Raw genomic sequence first — 18756 nt, 5'->3', positions numbered from 1 at the left:
ATAAATGATTTATTGGATTTAGAAAATATAAGTGTTTGGTGGCCTTGAATAAAGTGGTTTGGTGAAAACTGCTAAAGTCAGTATAAACTGACTGAAGAGTGAATAAAGAGAGAGGAAAGGAGAAGGAAAAAGGGAAAGAAAAAGGGGGAAGAAAAGCAGATGAGTTAGTTATATTATGGTTCTGGATAAAATAAAACACACAAAAATTTAATATATAGCTAAGCTAAGTTCAAAAACAAGAAAGGGGGTCAAGCGCAGTGACTTACGCCTGAAATCCCAGCAAACTGGGAGGCCGTGGCAGGCAGATCACCTGAGGCAAGGAGTTCGAGAGCAGCCTGGCCAACATGGCTGAAACCCCATCTCTACTAAAAACACAAAAATTAGGCTTGGCGTGGTGGCTCATGCCTGTAATCCCAGCACTTTGGGAAGCCGAGGCGGGTGGATCACAAGGTCAGGAGTTCGAGACCAGCCTGACCAACATGGTGAAACCCCATCTCTACTGAGTGTTGGGGTTACAAGTGTGAGCCATTGTGTCTGGCCTCAAAGGACTTTTAACAATTTTTACTGCTACCACTACTTGAATACCTACTATGTAACAGGCATTGTGGTTTCAAACACTAACTCATGCAATCTTTCTAACACACTTTCGAAGTAGGTATTATTATCTCTATAGTTTTTACAGAGCCAATAAATAGGAATGTAATAGAAATCTGAGATCTACTACTAATTACCACCAAATGTCAAACAAATGCTGTTAGCAACAGTGATGATTTTCAACAAAATTTGAGTTCTTTCTTATTCAGTGAGCACCTCCCCACCTCCCAATGAATGGCTTTGTTTAAATACCTTGTACTTTTGTCTCAGCTCTTCTGTGTCTTCTTTTTCTACTTCTAGGACACGGCGCCGTTCGGTAGCATCTTCAGCATAATCAAGCTTGACAAAAATAGATATGATTAGATTTAATTCCTAAAGTACCCCCAAGATTAGCTATGAAAAAGTTATTTGCACAACTACAGTATTATCTGAAAACAACAAAAAAAAATTGTATTTTGCTCAGCTACTGCTTGCTTTATTGTCACCTCACAGAGAAAATCATATGTAAAATAGTTTGTTACTTTCATGCTGGTAGTTTCTAAAAGGCACATTTGTTGAAAGTAGACTTCACTTCAATGTTAATTTTCTTTTCTTTCTCTTTTTTTTTGAAAAGAGTTTCATTCTTGTTGCCCAGGCTGGAGTGTAATGGCATGATCTCAGCTCACTGCAACCTCTGCCTCCCGAGTTCAAGTGATTCTCCTGCCTCAGTCTCCGGAGTAGCTGGGATTACAGGTGCCCGCCACAATGCCCTGCTAATTTTTTTGTATTTTCAGTAGAGATGGAGTTTCACCATGTTGGCCAGGCTGATCTCGAACTCCTCACCTCAGGTGATCCGCCTGTCTCGGCCTCTCACAGTGCTGGAATTACAGGCATGAGCCACTGCACCCAGCGACTCCTAATTCTTTGAAAATTAATATTGAGGCTGGGCACAGTGGCTCATACCTGTAATCCCAGCACTGTGGGAGGCCGAGGCGGGCGGATCACCTGAGGTCAGGAGTTTGAGACCAGCCTGACCAATATGATGAAACCCCCATTTCTACTAAAAATACAAAAATCAGCCAGGCGTGGTGTCATGCGCCTGTAATCCCAGCTACTTAGAAGGCTGAGACAGGAGAATCCCTTGAACCCCGGAGGCGGAGGTTGCAGTGAGCTGAGACTGCACCATTGCACTCCAGCCTGGGCAACAAGAGTGAAACTCCATCTCAAAAAAAAAAAATAAATAAAAAAAATAATAAAAAAAATAATAAAAAAAAAAATAGGAGTCAATGAAGAAAATATTTTAGGCAATGAAAAGAAGGCATTACAGGTGACAGCTGTACCCAGTTCTACAAAGGCAAAGCTTTTATCACAGCAACATTTTAAGAGCTGAGCAACACTGCCTACTGAGGCAAGTACCAAGGTCTGGATCTAAGTCTGATATTGCCTTGCTGTATAACCCTCGGCAAATCACTTAACTTCTTTATGTGCCAGTTAAAACAGCGGCACTGTTTATATTCTATTTGTCTCAAAAGTAGCACTAAATGAAAATGTAAAATATATTTTTTAGTCGTCCAAAGAAAAATATTAAAACTACATTTCATCTGATAAATGTATTCTGGCACAGACATCTGAATTTGGAATTAGTATTATTTCAAAATATCCCACAAAACTTACGAATTAATGAGATCAATTTACCTCCATTTCCATGCGACCCATGCCCATGACATCATACTTGACAACAATCGGAATGGGATCTGTTCTCCCTGCAACAGGAACACATAATCAAGGTAAGGTGCAAAGCCAAACCAACAGCTCATTTTACACATTGGGTTTTGGGTGGTTAGAGATCTTGCCTTGGAGTGCAGAGACCAGAAAGCTACAGTGAACCAAACACAAGCCATTCTCACAGCTTACACTCAACACCTTCCTTTCCTAGTTTAAACCCAACTAACCACCTTGGCTGACCTTCCAGTTGGGATTAATTTCAAATTACTATGGCAAAATTACATTAATAAGTAATGCAAAGCACTTTTAAGCAATGGCACCAGGAGGTTTAAATTGCAAAACTTTAAAAATTCCTTTTAAGATCCCCAAATAACTTCCCAACAAAAATCACTTCACTCTGTCCACTGATATCCTCCTACACAACTTTTTAACCTAGTTTAAAAAAAAAAAAAATCTCAACTGGCATGGTTAAATAGAAAAAGTACATTTTCAAACATCATGCAGTAAAACTTTATAATTACAACTCAATATGTTGAATTTGTTTTCAAAAGATGCTTTACAATTTTTTTGATGTTCCTCATAGACTAGGAGATGTTTTACAATTTAATGGGGCTGTGAAAAGTTTAAATAAAAAGAAACAATTAGTTGCCCTTAGAGAAAAGAATAGTTTTCCTTTTAATCTGGTGCTCTAAAGTCTCATTTCCTAGAGTGGATTTAACACTGGCTGTGAGGGTAACTGGTAAGCTGTGAAAAGGACTAGTTGCGAAGAAAATTGACTTTAAACTAATTGATCTATGCTGGATAATTTTTTTAAATAAATATATATTTAATCCACTCATAACCAGCCAAACAAAGCAAAATGGGGCAGACAAGCACTTTACTACCACAGCTGTTTTACATCACAACTTGCGCTTTTTATTGTGATGTAAGCCCACTGAAAAGAGGACTTACCTTATCCGTTGTACACCTTTAGTGAAAAAACACAATGTTTACTTCCCTCATCATTTCACTCAGGCTGGTGTAAACAACTGGTTTTTTTGGTTGTGTTGCTGTTGTTGTTATACACACACACATATATATATATATTTATATTATACCTTTGGGCTAAAAATGGAGTTCTTAGGCTAAATCTGAGGCATTACCCTCCCAATCCCAAAAAAAAACTTTTTAAAAAATAAATGCCATGATCATGACTGGTTCTGGTCCTGCAAAATAAAGAAGAAACCATGTTCAAAACGACCACAACCACTTGTATTCGGTGGCTCTATATTTGTGGAATTAATTTTTGCCTTTAAGATGGAATGAAAAACAAATTCTAAGTTTCACTATTATGTATCCTATTATTGTTTTTAAACAATAAATAGGGAGAATTAGAATTATCACAGTAAAAAACAAAACAAAACAAAACAAAAAAACCAAACCCAAACTGTTAAAGAACATCTCATGTCAGGAAAAAAAAAAAAAAAAAATCCTTCTAGAATACAGCCTTCTTTTAGATACAATCAAAGGACTGCCAGTAAAGCAAAATGAAAATGCATTACTACCTTATGCCCAATGGTATAATAAATAAGCAGTGACTGCAATCTTTAGCAAAAGGACCAAATTAAAGACAGGTTATAAAAATGACTTCCTAGGTGCAATATCACTTTCATAACGTCTCAGTCAGGGATTTACTGGTAAAAACAAATAGTCCAATGAATGAATTAAAAAGAATTGTCAAAGCAATTTATTTTGGTATCTTTTTTGATCTGTCAGAATTTGTTTTGCAAGAATCAAGAAAGTTTTGGTACAAATTCATTACCTCTGTAAACCCCTGTTTATAAACTCTGCATTAGTACTTTTGCCTTCTAAGGCAGTCAAAGTTTGTTTTAATTTATTTATAAATTGCAGTAGCAAGTGCTAGTGCCCATTACATTGTGGGGAAATCAAGTTTTTGACAGTATTAGAATTTAATGTTTTAACTGATTTTATTGGCAGTTCTAACACAAACAAATACATCCCTTCTTAACATTACCCTTTAATGAACAAGGATCAGACAAGTTGCATAAGGAAAGGAAAGGAAAATGAAAAAGACCAAGCAGAAGGATGAAGGCTACAACAGAGAAAGTAAGCCTAACATATTGGTGCACTGATGACAAAAGGAGTAATTCAGTCTGAAAATAAAAAATTACCACTGCTAAGATTACCATCACCACAACAAGTCCAGGATCATAATGCTGTAAAAAAGAAACACCATTTGTTAGGCAGAAACCATTAGGGTAGGAAACAGGCCTTCTAGCAGGCAGACAGGATGGGGTAAAGTAACAGTTGGGCTTTGTCCCTCCCCCAATCTCAGCCGGGGACAGAGGAAGGACATTTTGTGCTACAACAGCTGTTTTCATACTGGTCAGACCAAGGTGTGAGATTTTTGTACTGCTACTTAAGAACATGAACAACACCCTCTTCAATAAGGCAGGGGGTAGGGTGTCAGTTTAAAGTACGAGAACTAGCTCTAGTTTCCAATCTTTCATTTAACTATTGATTCTGGTAAATCAGTATTCAGGGCCCAAGGTAGGACTTTTAAAAGAAATGACATCTAAGACTCTATCAGATCAACTAACTGGACCGTAATCAAGTCATTTACTTCACCAAAAGAACTCTAGGAGGCTTGGAGTATGGGTGAGATGTCCTCAAGACTTCTCTAGAAATATATATATAAAACAATTAAGAGGTCTAGAAAATAATCTTAGATCTTCAGTGCCTGGAGAACTTTGTGCATCTGAATTCTGTTATGAATGAATACAACTCTTTAAGTGGCTCTCCTCGAACTTTGCTTCCTGTTAACCGAGACTTCCCAGGCCGGCCAATACCTATCTTTCAGCACACAACAAAACCAATCTTTGAAGGAGAGCTCTAGAGAAACTGACATCAAAAGAGCTGTCACATTTAAAACTACTCCACTCAGAGTTAACTCACAGAAAATAAACAGCATGACTTTCAAAGCAATCTTGACGGTGACATTATTGCCTGGGCCAAGTAGTAATTTCTTAACATTATTAAAGAGGCAATAGACCAAGGAAAGACCCCAGTGGGAAAAGACACCAAACAGTACATACAGGAAGAGGCTGCAGCATTAAAAAACAAAACAAAACAAAAAACCCCCTCAGTTAATTCGGTTACTATCAATGATCATCCTAAAGAACATCACTTAGAATACCTGAATACCAATTTGTAGTGATGACCTCAAAAGCTAGGTAGCAACAGAGTGTCTGCTAATATGTATTCTCTAGAAACCTCAACTTTTTTTTTTTTTTTTTTTTTTTGAGATGGAGTTTCGCTCTTGTTGCCCAGGCTGGAGTGCAATGGCACAATCTCAGCTCACCACAACCTCCACCTCCTGGGTTCAAGCAATTCTCCTGCCTCAGCCTCCCAAGTAGCTGGGACTACAGGCATGCACCACCATGCCCGGCTAATTTTGTATTTTTAGTAAAGACGGGGTTTCTTCATGTTGGTCAGGCTGGTCTCAAACTCCCAACCTCAGGTGATCCGCCCACCTCGGCCTCCCAAAGTGCTGGAATTACAGGCGTGAGCCACCTCGCCTGGCCTCAACTTCTTCTAAAATAAAATCCAGGTTCCCTACTTCTTGGTTTCTTTTAAAATACGGCAAATATTATTTAAAATATATTAAATTAGTGAGAACATGTTTGTTGCTTGTTTCACTCCAAAGGAAGCAACTTCAACCAGAACACTAAATAATCTCCTTAAAAGAAACTGTCTTCCTCAGGAAAAGATCTACACACATTTACTGTACTTTGGCCAACAGGAGAAGGGAAAGGAAACACATGCAAAATCAAGAATGTGCCAATATCAATGTATTAATCTGATGGAAAACAACTGATACTCATATTTTCTAAATCAAAACCTTAAATAATGTTTCATTAACTGGAATTACATACTTAGTTTTTAGAGACAGGGTTGCTAAGGCTGGAGTACAGTAGCACAATCAGCTCACTGCAGCCTCCACCTTTCAGGCTCAAGTGATCCTCTTGCCTCAGCCTCCCAAAGCTCTGGGATTACAAGTGTGAGCTGCACATCAGCCTATTGTCTATTTTAAAAGTCAGTTTTACTTATGCAATAATAGAAATTCGTAAGTGCTCCAATATATATGCAGGTCTTGCTAAAATGTGAAGGCGTTATGACATAACAATAGAGAGAAGACAGTCAAATACAAAAATCCATTGATTACCATAGCCACCCTGTCATTGAGAACAATCCCTCAGGAATCAGTTCTGATTTTAAAATAGTTAAGGTTACACCAATCTACAAAACTGTCCCAAAGACTTAAACTACAGAGAAATAACTCTTTTGCTGTTTTTTGGGAAACACCACTTTTTTTTGAGATGGAGTCTCACTCCGTCACCCAGGCTGAAGTGCAGTGGCACGATCTCGGCTCACTGCAACCTCCGCCTCCCAAGTTTAAGCAATTGTCCTGCCTCAGCCTCCTGAGTAGCTGGGACTACAGGCACACCACTACACCCAGCTAATTATTTTGTATTTTTAGTAGAGACGAGGTTTCACCATATCGGCCAGGATGGTCTCGATCTCTTGACCTCATGATCTGCCACCTTGGCCTCCCAAAGTGCTGGGATTACAGGCGTGAGCCACTGCACCCGGCCCAGGGAAACACTATTTTTAAAGAGACAAACTCTAGGAATAGAACAACTGGGAAGAATATATTAAAGGACAACCATAATCTAGTAATCAGCCATACTTTAGAAACAGAAGACATATGATTTCCCTGCAGAAACAAATTAGAAAGGAAGAAGCTTCTACAGTGATTAAAACACTGGTTGAATTGTCAACAGATGTAAGCATACCACAATGTAAGATGTAAGAACACCACAATGTATCTCTGCTGCTTTTCCCCTTACAGAGATTCAATACAAATATTTACAACAAATATTGAGTTTTGGCCAGGCATGGTGGCTCACGCCTGTAATCCCAGCACTGTGGGAGGCTCAGGCAGGCAGATCACTTGAGGTCAGGAGTTCGAGACCAGCCTGGCCAACATGGTGAAACCCCATCTCTACTAAAAACACAAAAATTAGCTGGGCGTGGTGGCAGGCACCTGTAATCCCAGCTGCTCAGGAGGCTGAGGCAGGAGAATCACTTGAACCCAGGAGGCAGAGGTTGCAGTTAGCCGAGACTGCGCCACTGCACTCCAGCCTGGGCAACACAATGACACTCCGTCCCCCAAAAAACAAAACAAAAGCCCGGGCACAGTGGCTCAGGCCTGTAATCCCAGCAATTTGGGAGGCCGAGGCGGGTGGATCACCTGAGGTCAGGAGTTCGAGACCAGCCTGACCAACATGGTGAAACCCCGTATCTACTAAAAATACAAAATTAGTTGGGCATGGTGGTGCATGCCTGTAATCCTAGCTACTCGGGAGGCTGAGGCAGGAGAATCGCTTAAACCCAGGAGGTGGAGGTTGCAGTGAGCTGACATTACGCCATCGCACTCCAGCCTGGGCAACAAGAGTGAAACTCTGTCTCAAAGAGACAAAAATAAAATAATATATATATGTATAAATATATATATATATATATAGAAAGAGAGAGAGAGAGAGAGAGAGAGAGAGAGAGTTTCTACTATATTCAAGGCACTGTTCTGGGCACTGCATATAGTGATGATGTAAAAAAAAAAAAAAAAAAAAAAAAAACCACAACTGCAGCACCACGTTCCATCAATTACCAATAAATAGGCAAAATAGAGTAATCTGACCAGCTGGAACTTCAGCTGAGTTCAGCATGAGAATGAGAGGAAACAGAACATTTGTGAAGCTAATGCATAAGCAGTTAAAAAGCTTAAAAATGTCTGAAATTGTCTTTTAAAGATATCTAAAGTTGTCTTTAAAGACGACCTTAATGAAGTACAAGTAAATACACAAGCCATCAAAAAGTCACAAAATCCATTTTTTTTTTTTGAGACAGGATTTTGCTAAGCCACCCAGGCTGGAGTGCTGTGGTGCCATCTCCGCTCACTACAAACTCCAGCTTCCAGGCTCAAGCAATTCTTGCCCCTAGGCCTCCTGAGTAGCTGGCACTACAAGTGCCTGCCACTACATCTGGCTGATTTTTGTATTTTTAGTAGAGATGGGGTTTCACCATATTGCTCAGGCTGGTCTCGAACTCCTGGGCTTGAGTGATCTGCTCACCTCAGCCTCCAAAGTGCTGGGATTACAGTTGTATGCCAATGCTCCTGGCCTAAAATCCACTTTCAAAAGACAATTAAAACTGGGCTGGGCTTGGTGGCTCACGCCTGTAATCCCAGCACTTGGGGAGGCCAGGGCAGGAAGATGGCTTGAGGACAGGAGTTTGAGACCATACTGGGCAATAGAGCAAGACTCTGTCTCTCCAAAAAATTTTTCTTAAAAAAATTAGCTGGGCATGGTGGCATGCACCTGCAGTCCTAGCCACTGAAGAGATTGAGGCAGGAGGACCACTTGAGCCCAGGAGCTGGAGTGAGCTATCATCGCACCACTGCACTCCAGCCTGGGTGACAGAGAAAAACCTTGTTGAAAAAAAGAGAAAAGGTCCGGGGAAAAAAGACCATTAAACTGATAAAGGCCAAGAACCTACACTGACACCTTTAAAGTACTTATTTCTTATTTTTAAGTAATTCAAATACATACGTGAAAATCAAGAATAAAAAATTACTTTGCAAAAGTATTCAAAATAGGATTCAAGTCATGTTAATGGACTTGAATATCATTTCATTTACTGAAACAGTGATCACATGAAACTTTCAGAAACACTGAATAAAAAATGGTGCATTTATTTTCAAACCAAAGCTTAATTTTTGCAAATTTCTCCTGAAAATGACAGTCTTTAGGTGGCATAGAAACAATTATTACTTTCAGCATCATTTAGATATTTTTCTAAGCAACTCTAACATATGATATATGCTACCTCTCAGAAAACATTAACTGAAAACATTGAGCACATTACTTATTCCCTAGAGAGTTTTTAAGGTTTAAAAAAAAAAGAAAAACTTTCTACCCAAAATAGAGTTCAAATTACCCAGTACTACAAAAACCAACTATATTCTTGCCATGGCCTTTTTAGTGACCTATACAACAACCAAATTAATTTGATTTTCTTTCTTCCTTTATTTATTTTTTAAAACAGGGTCTCGCTGTCGCCCAGGCTGGAGTGCAGTGGCATAATCACGGCTCACTGCAGCCTCAACCTCCTGGGCTCAAGTAATCCTCCCATCTCAGCTTCCCAAGAAGCTGGGACTACAGGTGCACACCACCACATGTGGCTAATTTTTGTTATTTTTTGTAGAGATGGGATTTCGCCATGTTGCCCCCCCAGTTTGTTCTTGAACTTCTGAGCTTAAGCAATCTGCCCACTTTGGCCCCACAAGGTGCTGGGATTACAGACATGAGCCATGGTGCCTGGCCAATTTGATTTTCAAATACAGATGTTTTCTAAGGCACAAAAGTTTAATTATGACCTAAACGAATTTCCATCTGATACTTTCCATCTAGGATAAAATAGTTCAATTTTAATCATATAACTAAATATATTAATAAACAGGAACAAAGGTGGGGCAAAAGGCTTTAGTGAAAGTGTTGTTAAATCAGAATGTTAGGCCTGGGAAGGATATCTCATCCACGGATAACATGATATCCTCAAGCCCTTAGAAGAGATAATAAAGAGAATTCATGAGTTACTTTCAATTAAAAAAAAAAAAAACCTAAAGAAAATCATACTTTTACCTGAGATACAACTGTTTTAGCTAAAATTATATTGACTCACTAAAGATTGCCTCAAGCTAACCACCATGCTAAGATCAATTTGTTTTTTTAAATGAGAAAGCCAAATTAATAAATACAATTTTGGGGTAAAATAGTCTAAAACATCGGGCTTAGGAGACATGGGAAAAAACAATAAGTCTTTAGTTTAAAAAAAAAAAAAAAAAAAAAAAAAAGGCCAGGCATGGTGGCTCATGGCTATAATCCCAGTACTTTGGGAGGCCAAGGCAGGCAGATTACCTGATGTCAGGAGTTCGAGATCAGCCTGGCCAACATGGTGAAACCTCGTCTGCATTTAAAATACAAAAATTAGCTGGGTGTGGTGGCATGTTCCTGTAATCCCAGCTACTTGGGAGGCTGAGGCAGGAGAATCACTTGAACCCGGAAGGCAGAACTTGCAGTGAGCCGAGATCGCACCATTGCATTCCAGCCTGGGGCAGCAAGAGAGAATCTCCGTCTCGGGGGGGAAAAAAAGTGGTAGCACTTTTGTGCCCTGAGTTTTACTTATGTTTTCTCTATCCATATCTGACACAGTATGTAGGCCAGAATAGCATTTAGTTAAAAAGCATTTGTTGACTCAGAGAAGGAACATGTTCATAGCAGGTCTGAAACTTGTTCAACTGTAAATACTTAGTCATCATGATGCGTGCCGCTTAACATCACAAGATACTAATGATTTAACTCTCATAATGAAGGAATTATTCTATCAAGTAGAACATATCACTATATTAGAAAGGTCTCCATATATCAAAAAATATGTAAACTTTTATAATGAAATATTTGACTTTTACATTACTGGGCATTAGAGGCTTAAGGCTTGTTCAATTTCATTTTTTGTTATCACTCAGGAGTCAAGGAGAAGGAAGCATCAAATGTTTAAGAAAAAAATACTAAAGAACTTACATTCAATATATATTGACAAATTTTTAAAAAACTGAATTGGAAAGTTGCCATAACCAGTTTCAGTGAAGGAAAACCTCAAGTCAGCCCTCATAATAATGGTGTTTTCCAGGAAATTAGGTTTAGGGTAAGTGGTCTATTAGAAATTCTGAAAACATTTTTCCTCTTTTTAAAAAACAGGTCAAAGTAAAAATTAATTGCTTCCTTCAAGTACCCAGTACACTCCTACATACATGTAGGTAGACCAAAAATTACCAGTGAGCTCCAATCTATGTATTTCTTTTTTTTTTTTTTCCCCTAAGACGGAGTTTCACTCTTGTTGCCTAGGCTGGAGTACAATGGCGCGATCTCGGCTCACTGCAACCTTCACTTCCTAGGTTCAAGCAGTTCTCCTGCCTCAAGCCTCCTGAGTAGCTGGGATTACAGGTGCCCGCCACCATGCCTGGCTAATTTTTTGTATTTTTAGTAGAGATGGGGTTTCACCATGTTGGCCAGGCTGGCCTCGAACTTCTGACTTCAGGTGATCCACCCACCTCATATTCCCAAAGTGCTGGGATTACAGGCATGAGCCACTGTGCCCAGCCTATATGAGTATTTCTTGATTAATGAATTCCAAAAGAAAAAATATACTTGTAAAGAGTGGCAACATGAAACTCGGGGGATCTGAATTACAGTTCTGTCACTAATGGGGCATGTGACCCATTATTAGCTATTAATTTCTTTTTATTTTTAGAGACAGAATCTCACCCTGTTGCCCAGGCAGGATGGAGTGCAGTGAAGTCATCATAGCTTACTGTAACACTGAACTCCTGGGCTGAAGTGATCCTCCCACCTCAGCCTTCTAAGTAGCTAGGACTACAGGCACTCACCACGTGTTGCTAATTAAAAAAAAAAAAAAAAAATTTGTAGCGATGGCATCTCACTATGTTGCCCAGGCTGGTTTCAAACTCCTAGCCTCGAGTTATCCTTCTGCCTCAACCTCACAAAGTGCTGGGATTACAGGTGTGAGTCACCATGCCACCTATATTAGTTTCGTGATCCAAAAATAGAGGAGTTAAAGGCCGGGCGCGGTGGCTCACGCCTGTAATCCTAGCACTTTGGGAGGCCGAGGCGGGCGGATCACGAGGTCAGGAGATCGAGACCATCCTGGCTAACACGGTGAAACCCCGTCTCTACTAAAAATACAAAACATTAGCCAGGCGTGTGGCGGGCGCCTGTAGTCTCAGCTGCTTGGGAGGCTGAGACAGCAGAATGGTGTGAACCCGAGCGGCGGAGCTTGCAGTGAAGCCGAGTTCACGCCACTGCACTCCAGCCTGGGTGACAGAGTGAGACTCTGTCTTAAAAATAAAGGAGTTAGACAAGTCTGTAAGGTTCACTTCACAATTCTAAAGTTTGAAGAGTGGAAAATATGAGGAGAAAATATCTGGGGGAATGATGTAGACAGCGGCCAGTCTTGTGATACTATAATAAGCCAACAATCAAATGTCTTCTTAAACTTACTATTGTTTTTCCATAGCTACACTGAAAATTTTACTATTCCAGGATCACTCCATTACCCCAAAAAACTTTCCAGCCTCATTTAACTTTCCACTGCAACTCCTCCATTTCATCTTTTTCCTTAAAGACTGAGTCTCACTCTGTCACCCAGGCTGGAGTGCAGTGTCACAATCTTGGCTCACTGCAACCTCTGCCTTGCAGGTTCGAGTGACTCTCCTGCCTCAGTCTCCTGAGTAGCTGGGAATACAGGCATGCGTCACCATGCCCAGCTAATTTCTTTGTGTTTTAGTAGAGACGGGGTTTCACCATGTTGGCCAAGCTGGTCTCGAACTCCTGACCTCAAGTGATCTGCCTGCCTTGGCCTCCCAAAGTGCTGGGATTACAGGTGTGATCCACCACGCCTGGCCTCCATTTCATGTTTAATAAAATTTTTTTTTTTTTTTGAGACAAAGTCTCACTCTGTTGCCCAAGCTGCAGTACAGTGGCACATTCTTGGCTCACTGCAATCTCTACCTCCTGGGTTCAGGCAATTCTCCTGCCTCAGTCAGCCTCCTGAATAGCTGGGACTACAGGCACGTGCCACCATGCCTGGCTAATTTTTGTATTTTTAGTAGAGACAGGGTTTCACTATATTGGCCAGGCTGGTCTTGAATTCCTGACCTCGTGATCTGCCCACCTCAGCCTCCCAAAGTGCTGGGATTACAGGTGTGAGCGACCACACCCAGCCAATAAACTCCTTCCTATATTTTTCTAGGCAATCCCTAAAAAAGACTGGGCTGCAAAGCTTAGCTCTCTAATAAGAGATAATAGCTAAACACTTGTGTGATTTTTGGCAAGCAGAGCCTGAGTCTCAGCAGCCTCCCCTGCAAAATGAAAATATTATCACCACCTTTTTTTTTTTTTTTAAACAGACAGGTTCTAGCTGTATGGCTCAGACTAGAGATTAGAGTGCAGTCACACAATCATAGCTCACTTGCAGCCTCAAACTCCTGGGCTCAAGCAATCCTCCTGCCTTAACCTCCCAAGTAGCTAGGGCTACAGGCATAAGCCATCACACCACACCTAACCCCACCCCCCTTTTTAGGACTGGCATACAGACCAAAAGAGACAACAAGTGGAAGATATTTTGTAAACTTTAAATCACTATACAGAATTCTCAAGGGTTCAGAAAATAAAGTAATTAGTCTTCCTTTTATTTCCGAATTTGACATTTTGGGGGTGTGTGTTTGTGAGACAGGGTCTCACTCACTCTGTTGCCCCAGCTGGAGTATTGTGGCGTGATCTCAGCTCACTGTAACCTCTGCCTCCTGGGTTCAAGCGATTCTCCTGTCTCAGCCTCCTGAGTAGCTGGGATTACAGGAGCCCACCACCAAGCCCGGCTAATTTAAATTTGGCATTTTTGAAAGTAAATACCCTAAAATGAAAGATACTCTAAAACAGAATCTGTGATAATTTCCAAATGTTTTACATACAATTTGATGGTAATGAAACAACCCCATTTACAGATGGAGAAAATTATTATCTATGATCAATAATCAAAGTATTACAGGCTGGGTATGGTGGCTCACGCTTATAATCCCAGCACTTTGGGAGGCTGAGGCAGGATGATAGCTTGAGCCCTGGAGTTCCAGACCAATCTAGGCAACATAGGGAGACCCTGTCTCTATGAAAAAAATTTAAAAATTGGCCAGGCATGGTGGCAAATGCCTATATACCCAGGTACACAGGATGCTGAGGTGGGAGGATCACATGAGCCAAAAAAAAAAAAAAAAAAAAAAAAAGAAGAAGAAACAAACCACTATCACTGTATACCCTTTTGCTCACTTAAGAAGCTTCATGGACACTCTACTCTCTTGCCTAAGTATCCTACTAACCCAGTGTCATTTTAATAAGGCAAACTAACCTAGGCCCAAAAGTCTATGAATAATAAGGTAGGAAACAATGTAAATCAGGCTAAGGCTAAGACTATAAAAAAAAAAATAAACAGCACTATACTACTTTAGTGTAACCAATACATTTTGGATAAATTAAAAAAAAACTGTCCACCCTACTTACTATAATGAAGGTAATTTTCTTAGAAGCCTGTTATTCATATGGTCCAAAAGAATGTTTTTCTAGCCCTGGTCCATTCTATTTGCATTAAAAAATAGGGCAAGGGGGTATTTAAAAGAACATTTCCTGGGCTAGGCGTGGTGGCTCACGCCTGTAATCCCAGCACTTTGGGAGGTTGAGGCAGGTGGATGACCTGAGGTTAGGAGTTCGAGACTAGCCTGGCCAACATGGTAAAACCCTGTCTCTACTAAAAAATACAAAAATTAGCCGGGCATGGTAGCACATGCCTGTAATCCCAGCTACTTGGCAGGCTGACGCAAGAGAATCGCTTGAACCCGGGAGGCGGAGGTTGCAGTGAGCCAAGATCGCACCACTGCACTCCAGCCTGGGCAACAAGAGCGAAACTCTGTCTCCAAAAAATAAATAAATAAAATAAAATATCATTTCCTGAACCCTACCCCAGACCTGCTGATTTATGCTGGTCAGAATCGACATTAAATTTTTTGCTTGTTTGTTTTCTTTTTCAGTAGAGACAAACTCTTGCTATGTGGCCCAGGCTGGTCTTGAACTCTGAACTCAAGCGATCTTCCCACCTCAGCCTCCCAAAGTGCTGGGGTTACAGGCGTGAGCCCCTGCACCCAGCCTCAGAATCTGCATTTTTTTTTTTTTTTTTCTGAGACGGAGTTTCACTCTTGTTGCCGAGGCTGGAGTGCAATGGTGGGATCTTGGCTCACCGCACCCTCTGCCTCCCAGGTTCAAGCAATTCTCCTGCCTCAGCCTCCTGAGTAGCTGGGATTACAGGCATGCACCACAACGCCCGGCTAATTTTGTATTTTTAGTAGAGACGGGGTTTCTCCACCTTGAGGCTAGTCTCGAGCTCCTGACCTCAGGTGATCCACCCGCCTCAGCCTCCCAAAGTGCTGGGATTATAGGCGTGAGCCACTGCGCCCAGCCTGAATCTACACTTTTAACAAGAACCCAAGGTGATTCTGCTGAAAGCCATAAGACTAACAACGGAAAAAGCACTGGGGTAGAAGTTAGAAGACTTGTGCAGTAAAGGTAGCTCCTATCCTTAGCAGTTTCACCTCAGATAAACATTTAAGTTTCTCAATCTTTTAAGTGGCATCATGTCTCATTCTATGTACTGGAGAGAAAAATGAGAAATATATAGGTATATAAAACATATATGCCATATTTAATTCTTGACACCCCCAAATCTTGTAAAAATATAGCTATATGGAGGGTATAGCAAGGTCACAGTGCTTACTAGCTGCAGAGCTAGAATTGAACCCAGGTAAAATTTCAGATGAGCCCACAAAGTAGTAACTTGTGGTTCAAATACAGCCTGGTATATGTTTTGTTTATTTTCATTATTTTAGACTTCAAGCCAACATTTATCAATTAGAACATTTCACAGAAAAGAAATCTGAATTCCTGGCTTCTTTTAACAATTTTAGAAGATCCAGCAACACTGAGATTATAACCTTAGGTGGCAACAATTAGCTTCTCTAAACACAGCAAAACTCACACCACTTGCTATTGTCTCACACTCACTCAACTTCAACTACGTATGCTATATCATCAGGCCTCAACTCCTACTTCAGGTCTACATTCTTTGCTCCCTCCTTTTGAACCAAATGGGAGTTACAAGAAAACCAAGTGGGAGTTCTATCTACTGGTTTGGGAAGATTTAGTGAGAAAGGAAATACTGGATTTAAAACTAATAAACTACATTTGAAAAGATATTATACTACATAAAAATATATTACACTTTTTTCTCTTTTCCGAGTGTTTAAGTGCCACTGTTTTGAATTTTGGTGGTAAATTTTAAATGAACTTTTGAAAGATTTTAATAAAATATGTTTATTATAAAACACTTTTTACTTTATGTTCTTATCATTTTCAGATTTCATTCCACTTTAAAGTACCAATGCTTCTCATGGAAGAATAAAGAGATTCCACTAACTCACAGACACCTGTACTCCATGTATCTATCAGCAAGTATAGATGCACAGAAAGAAAATAGTTGGTTGCTTCTTTATTCTCACAATCTGAGACTTTTCACTTGTTAATTATTAAAAAAAAATTTGAAATTATAAGTTAAATTGCTCAATTCTCTATTAAGCCTCCACTGTACCTTTAACTTCACAATTAAAACAGTCATTATACTGTATTAAATTTGTTACATTATTTGTTTCCCTATTAGAAATAAACCTCTGGAGGGCAGAGGTTCTATCTTATTCACTCTTAAAGACTTAGTACAGATCTGGCACATTCTTTTTCTCTTTTTTTTGGAGACAGAGTCTTACTCTGTTGCCCAGGCAGTTCACTGTAACCTCCGCCTCCTGAGTTCGAGCTATTCTCATACCTCAGCCTTCCAAGTAGCTGGGATTACAGGCGTGCGCCAACATGACTGGCTAATTTTTGTATATTTTGGTAGAGAGGGTTTTGCCATGTTGGCCAGGCTGGTCTTGAACTCCTAGCTCAAGTGATCCACCTGCCTCGGCCTCCCAAAGAGCTGTGATTACAGTTGTGCGTGACCACACCCAACCCAGATCTGGCACATTTTAAGCATGCAATAAACATATGCAGAATACAAAACAGAAAAACAACAATAGAGAATACATAAATGCACAGTAATTACTATCCTTTAGGAATTTACAGTCTACTGAATTAGGTAAAAGAGACACATCAACAAAAATTATACAAGATTGAATATTTAAAATGCCACAGAAGAGAAATAGAAAGTAGAAGAAATCAGGGAGGAAATTATAGAATGAGACATAAGTTACAGTATTTTCTTTTTCCCTGGACACCAATTTCCATCCCTAAATATTTGGCAAAAGTTCTTACCACTCAACTTTAGCCTTAAGTTTCTAGTGAGTTTATACTCATCATGAAGAATATATATGACCACTTCAAGTGCCCTACGAGAATATATCACATTCAGAATTATCTCCACTTTTTCTGGCCTGAATAACTACTGTATATTTCAATTCAGTGGCACTGGTATTTCTCACCACCATCATATCTCTCCAGGATAGAGAAGTAAGCTAGCACCTACAGTTTAGGTACATTACAGCACATTGGTTAAAAGCATAGGTTTTGGCACCAAGATTCTACCACTTATTTGCTGTAAGATCTTGGGCAGGCTGGGCGTGGTGGCTCACGCCTGTAATCCCAGCACTTTGGGAGGCAGATGTGGGCGGATTGCCCGAGGTCAGGAGTTCGAGACCAGTCTGGCCAACATAGTGAAACCCCGTCTCTAATAAAAACACAGGAAAATTAGCCAGGTATGGTGGCATGCACCTATAATCTCACCTACTTGGGAGGCTGAGGCAGGGGAATTGCTTGAACCAGGGAGGTGGAGGTTGCAGTGAGCTGAGATTGCACCACTGCACTCCAGCCTGGGTGACAGAGCAACACTCTGTCTCAAAAAAAAAAAAAAAAAGAAAAGAAAAAAAGATCTTGGGCAAAGTATTGCTCAGAATGTCAATTTTCTCACCTGTAAAATGGGAGTATCTACCTCAAAGAGGATTTAAGTTAGAAAATCCATGTCCAAGCACTCAGTAAACACTTAATAAATGATGGCTATTATAAAAGACTAACACTAAATCTAGTGAATACGGGCTTGCTAGTCAAACATATGCATAAACTGACTATATATTGTCTTCATAGTTGACCTGTTTTATCAGCCTTCGTAGTTATTCCTTCCTTTCCATTTCCACTGCTATTATTCTTTCAAGTCCTTATCTATACTCATACCCAGACAACTTTCTAAATGGTTTTCCATCTCCATCCTCAGACATACTTTGACCAGACTATTATTTTATTTCCACCACCAATGCCTGGCTGGGGTAATGAAGAGATTTCAATGGCAAATCAAAGAATTTGGGTTTGTGTTTCAGCCCTATCATTAAAACATTTTGGAATCCCAAAAATAAATTTCTCAACTGTATAGTGAGTTTTAACTTAACTTCAATATCTCTCTCTTTTTTTTTTTTTTTTTTTTTGAGATAGGGTCTCACTTTGTCACTCAGGCTGGAGTGCAGTGGCATGATCTCAGCTCACCGCAACCTCGTTGACCTTCTGGGCTCATGCGATCCTCCCACCTCATTCTCCCAGGTGGCTGGGACTATAGGCGCACGCCATCACGCCCAGCTAATTTTTTCTTTGCATTTTAAGTAGAGATGGGGTTTTGCCATGTTGC

At 40.1% G+C, this 18756-nt stretch overlaps 1 protein-coding gene across 5 annotated transcripts in view; it reads right to left on the bottom strand.

Moving 5' to 3' along the window:
• The window catches only part of GPATCH8 (G-patch domain containing 8), a 109326-nt gene that overhangs the window by 39538 nt on the left and 51032 nt on the right, over nt 1–18756 (bottom strand). For 2 of the 5 annotated variants that reach the window (XM_030799349.1, XM_030799352.1), the window contains 2 exons: nt 2269–2336; nt 847–933 (listed from right to left, as the gene is read on the bottom strand). In XM_030799349.1, the coding sequence (XP_030655209.1) occupies nt 847–933; nt 2269–2336 (155 nt within the window). Of the gene's footprint in view, nt 1–846; nt 934–2268; nt 4515–18756 lie in introns of all 5 variants that reach the window. The other 3 variants (XM_030799351.1, XM_030799350.1, XM_030799354.1) reach the window with 2 other exon arrangements.

Source organism: Nomascus leucogenys, chromosome 19 (genome assembly GCF_006542625.1).
Source record: "Nomascus leucogenys isolate Asia chromosome 19, Asia_NLE_v1, whole genome shotgun sequence".
In the NCBI taxonomy this organism is placed as follows: Eukaryota; Metazoa; Chordata; class Mammalia; order Primates; family Hylobatidae; genus Nomascus; species Nomascus leucogenys.
The sequence above is the reverse complement of the archived record's forward strand: the minus strand, read 5'-3'. Positions and strand labels throughout refer to the sequence as shown.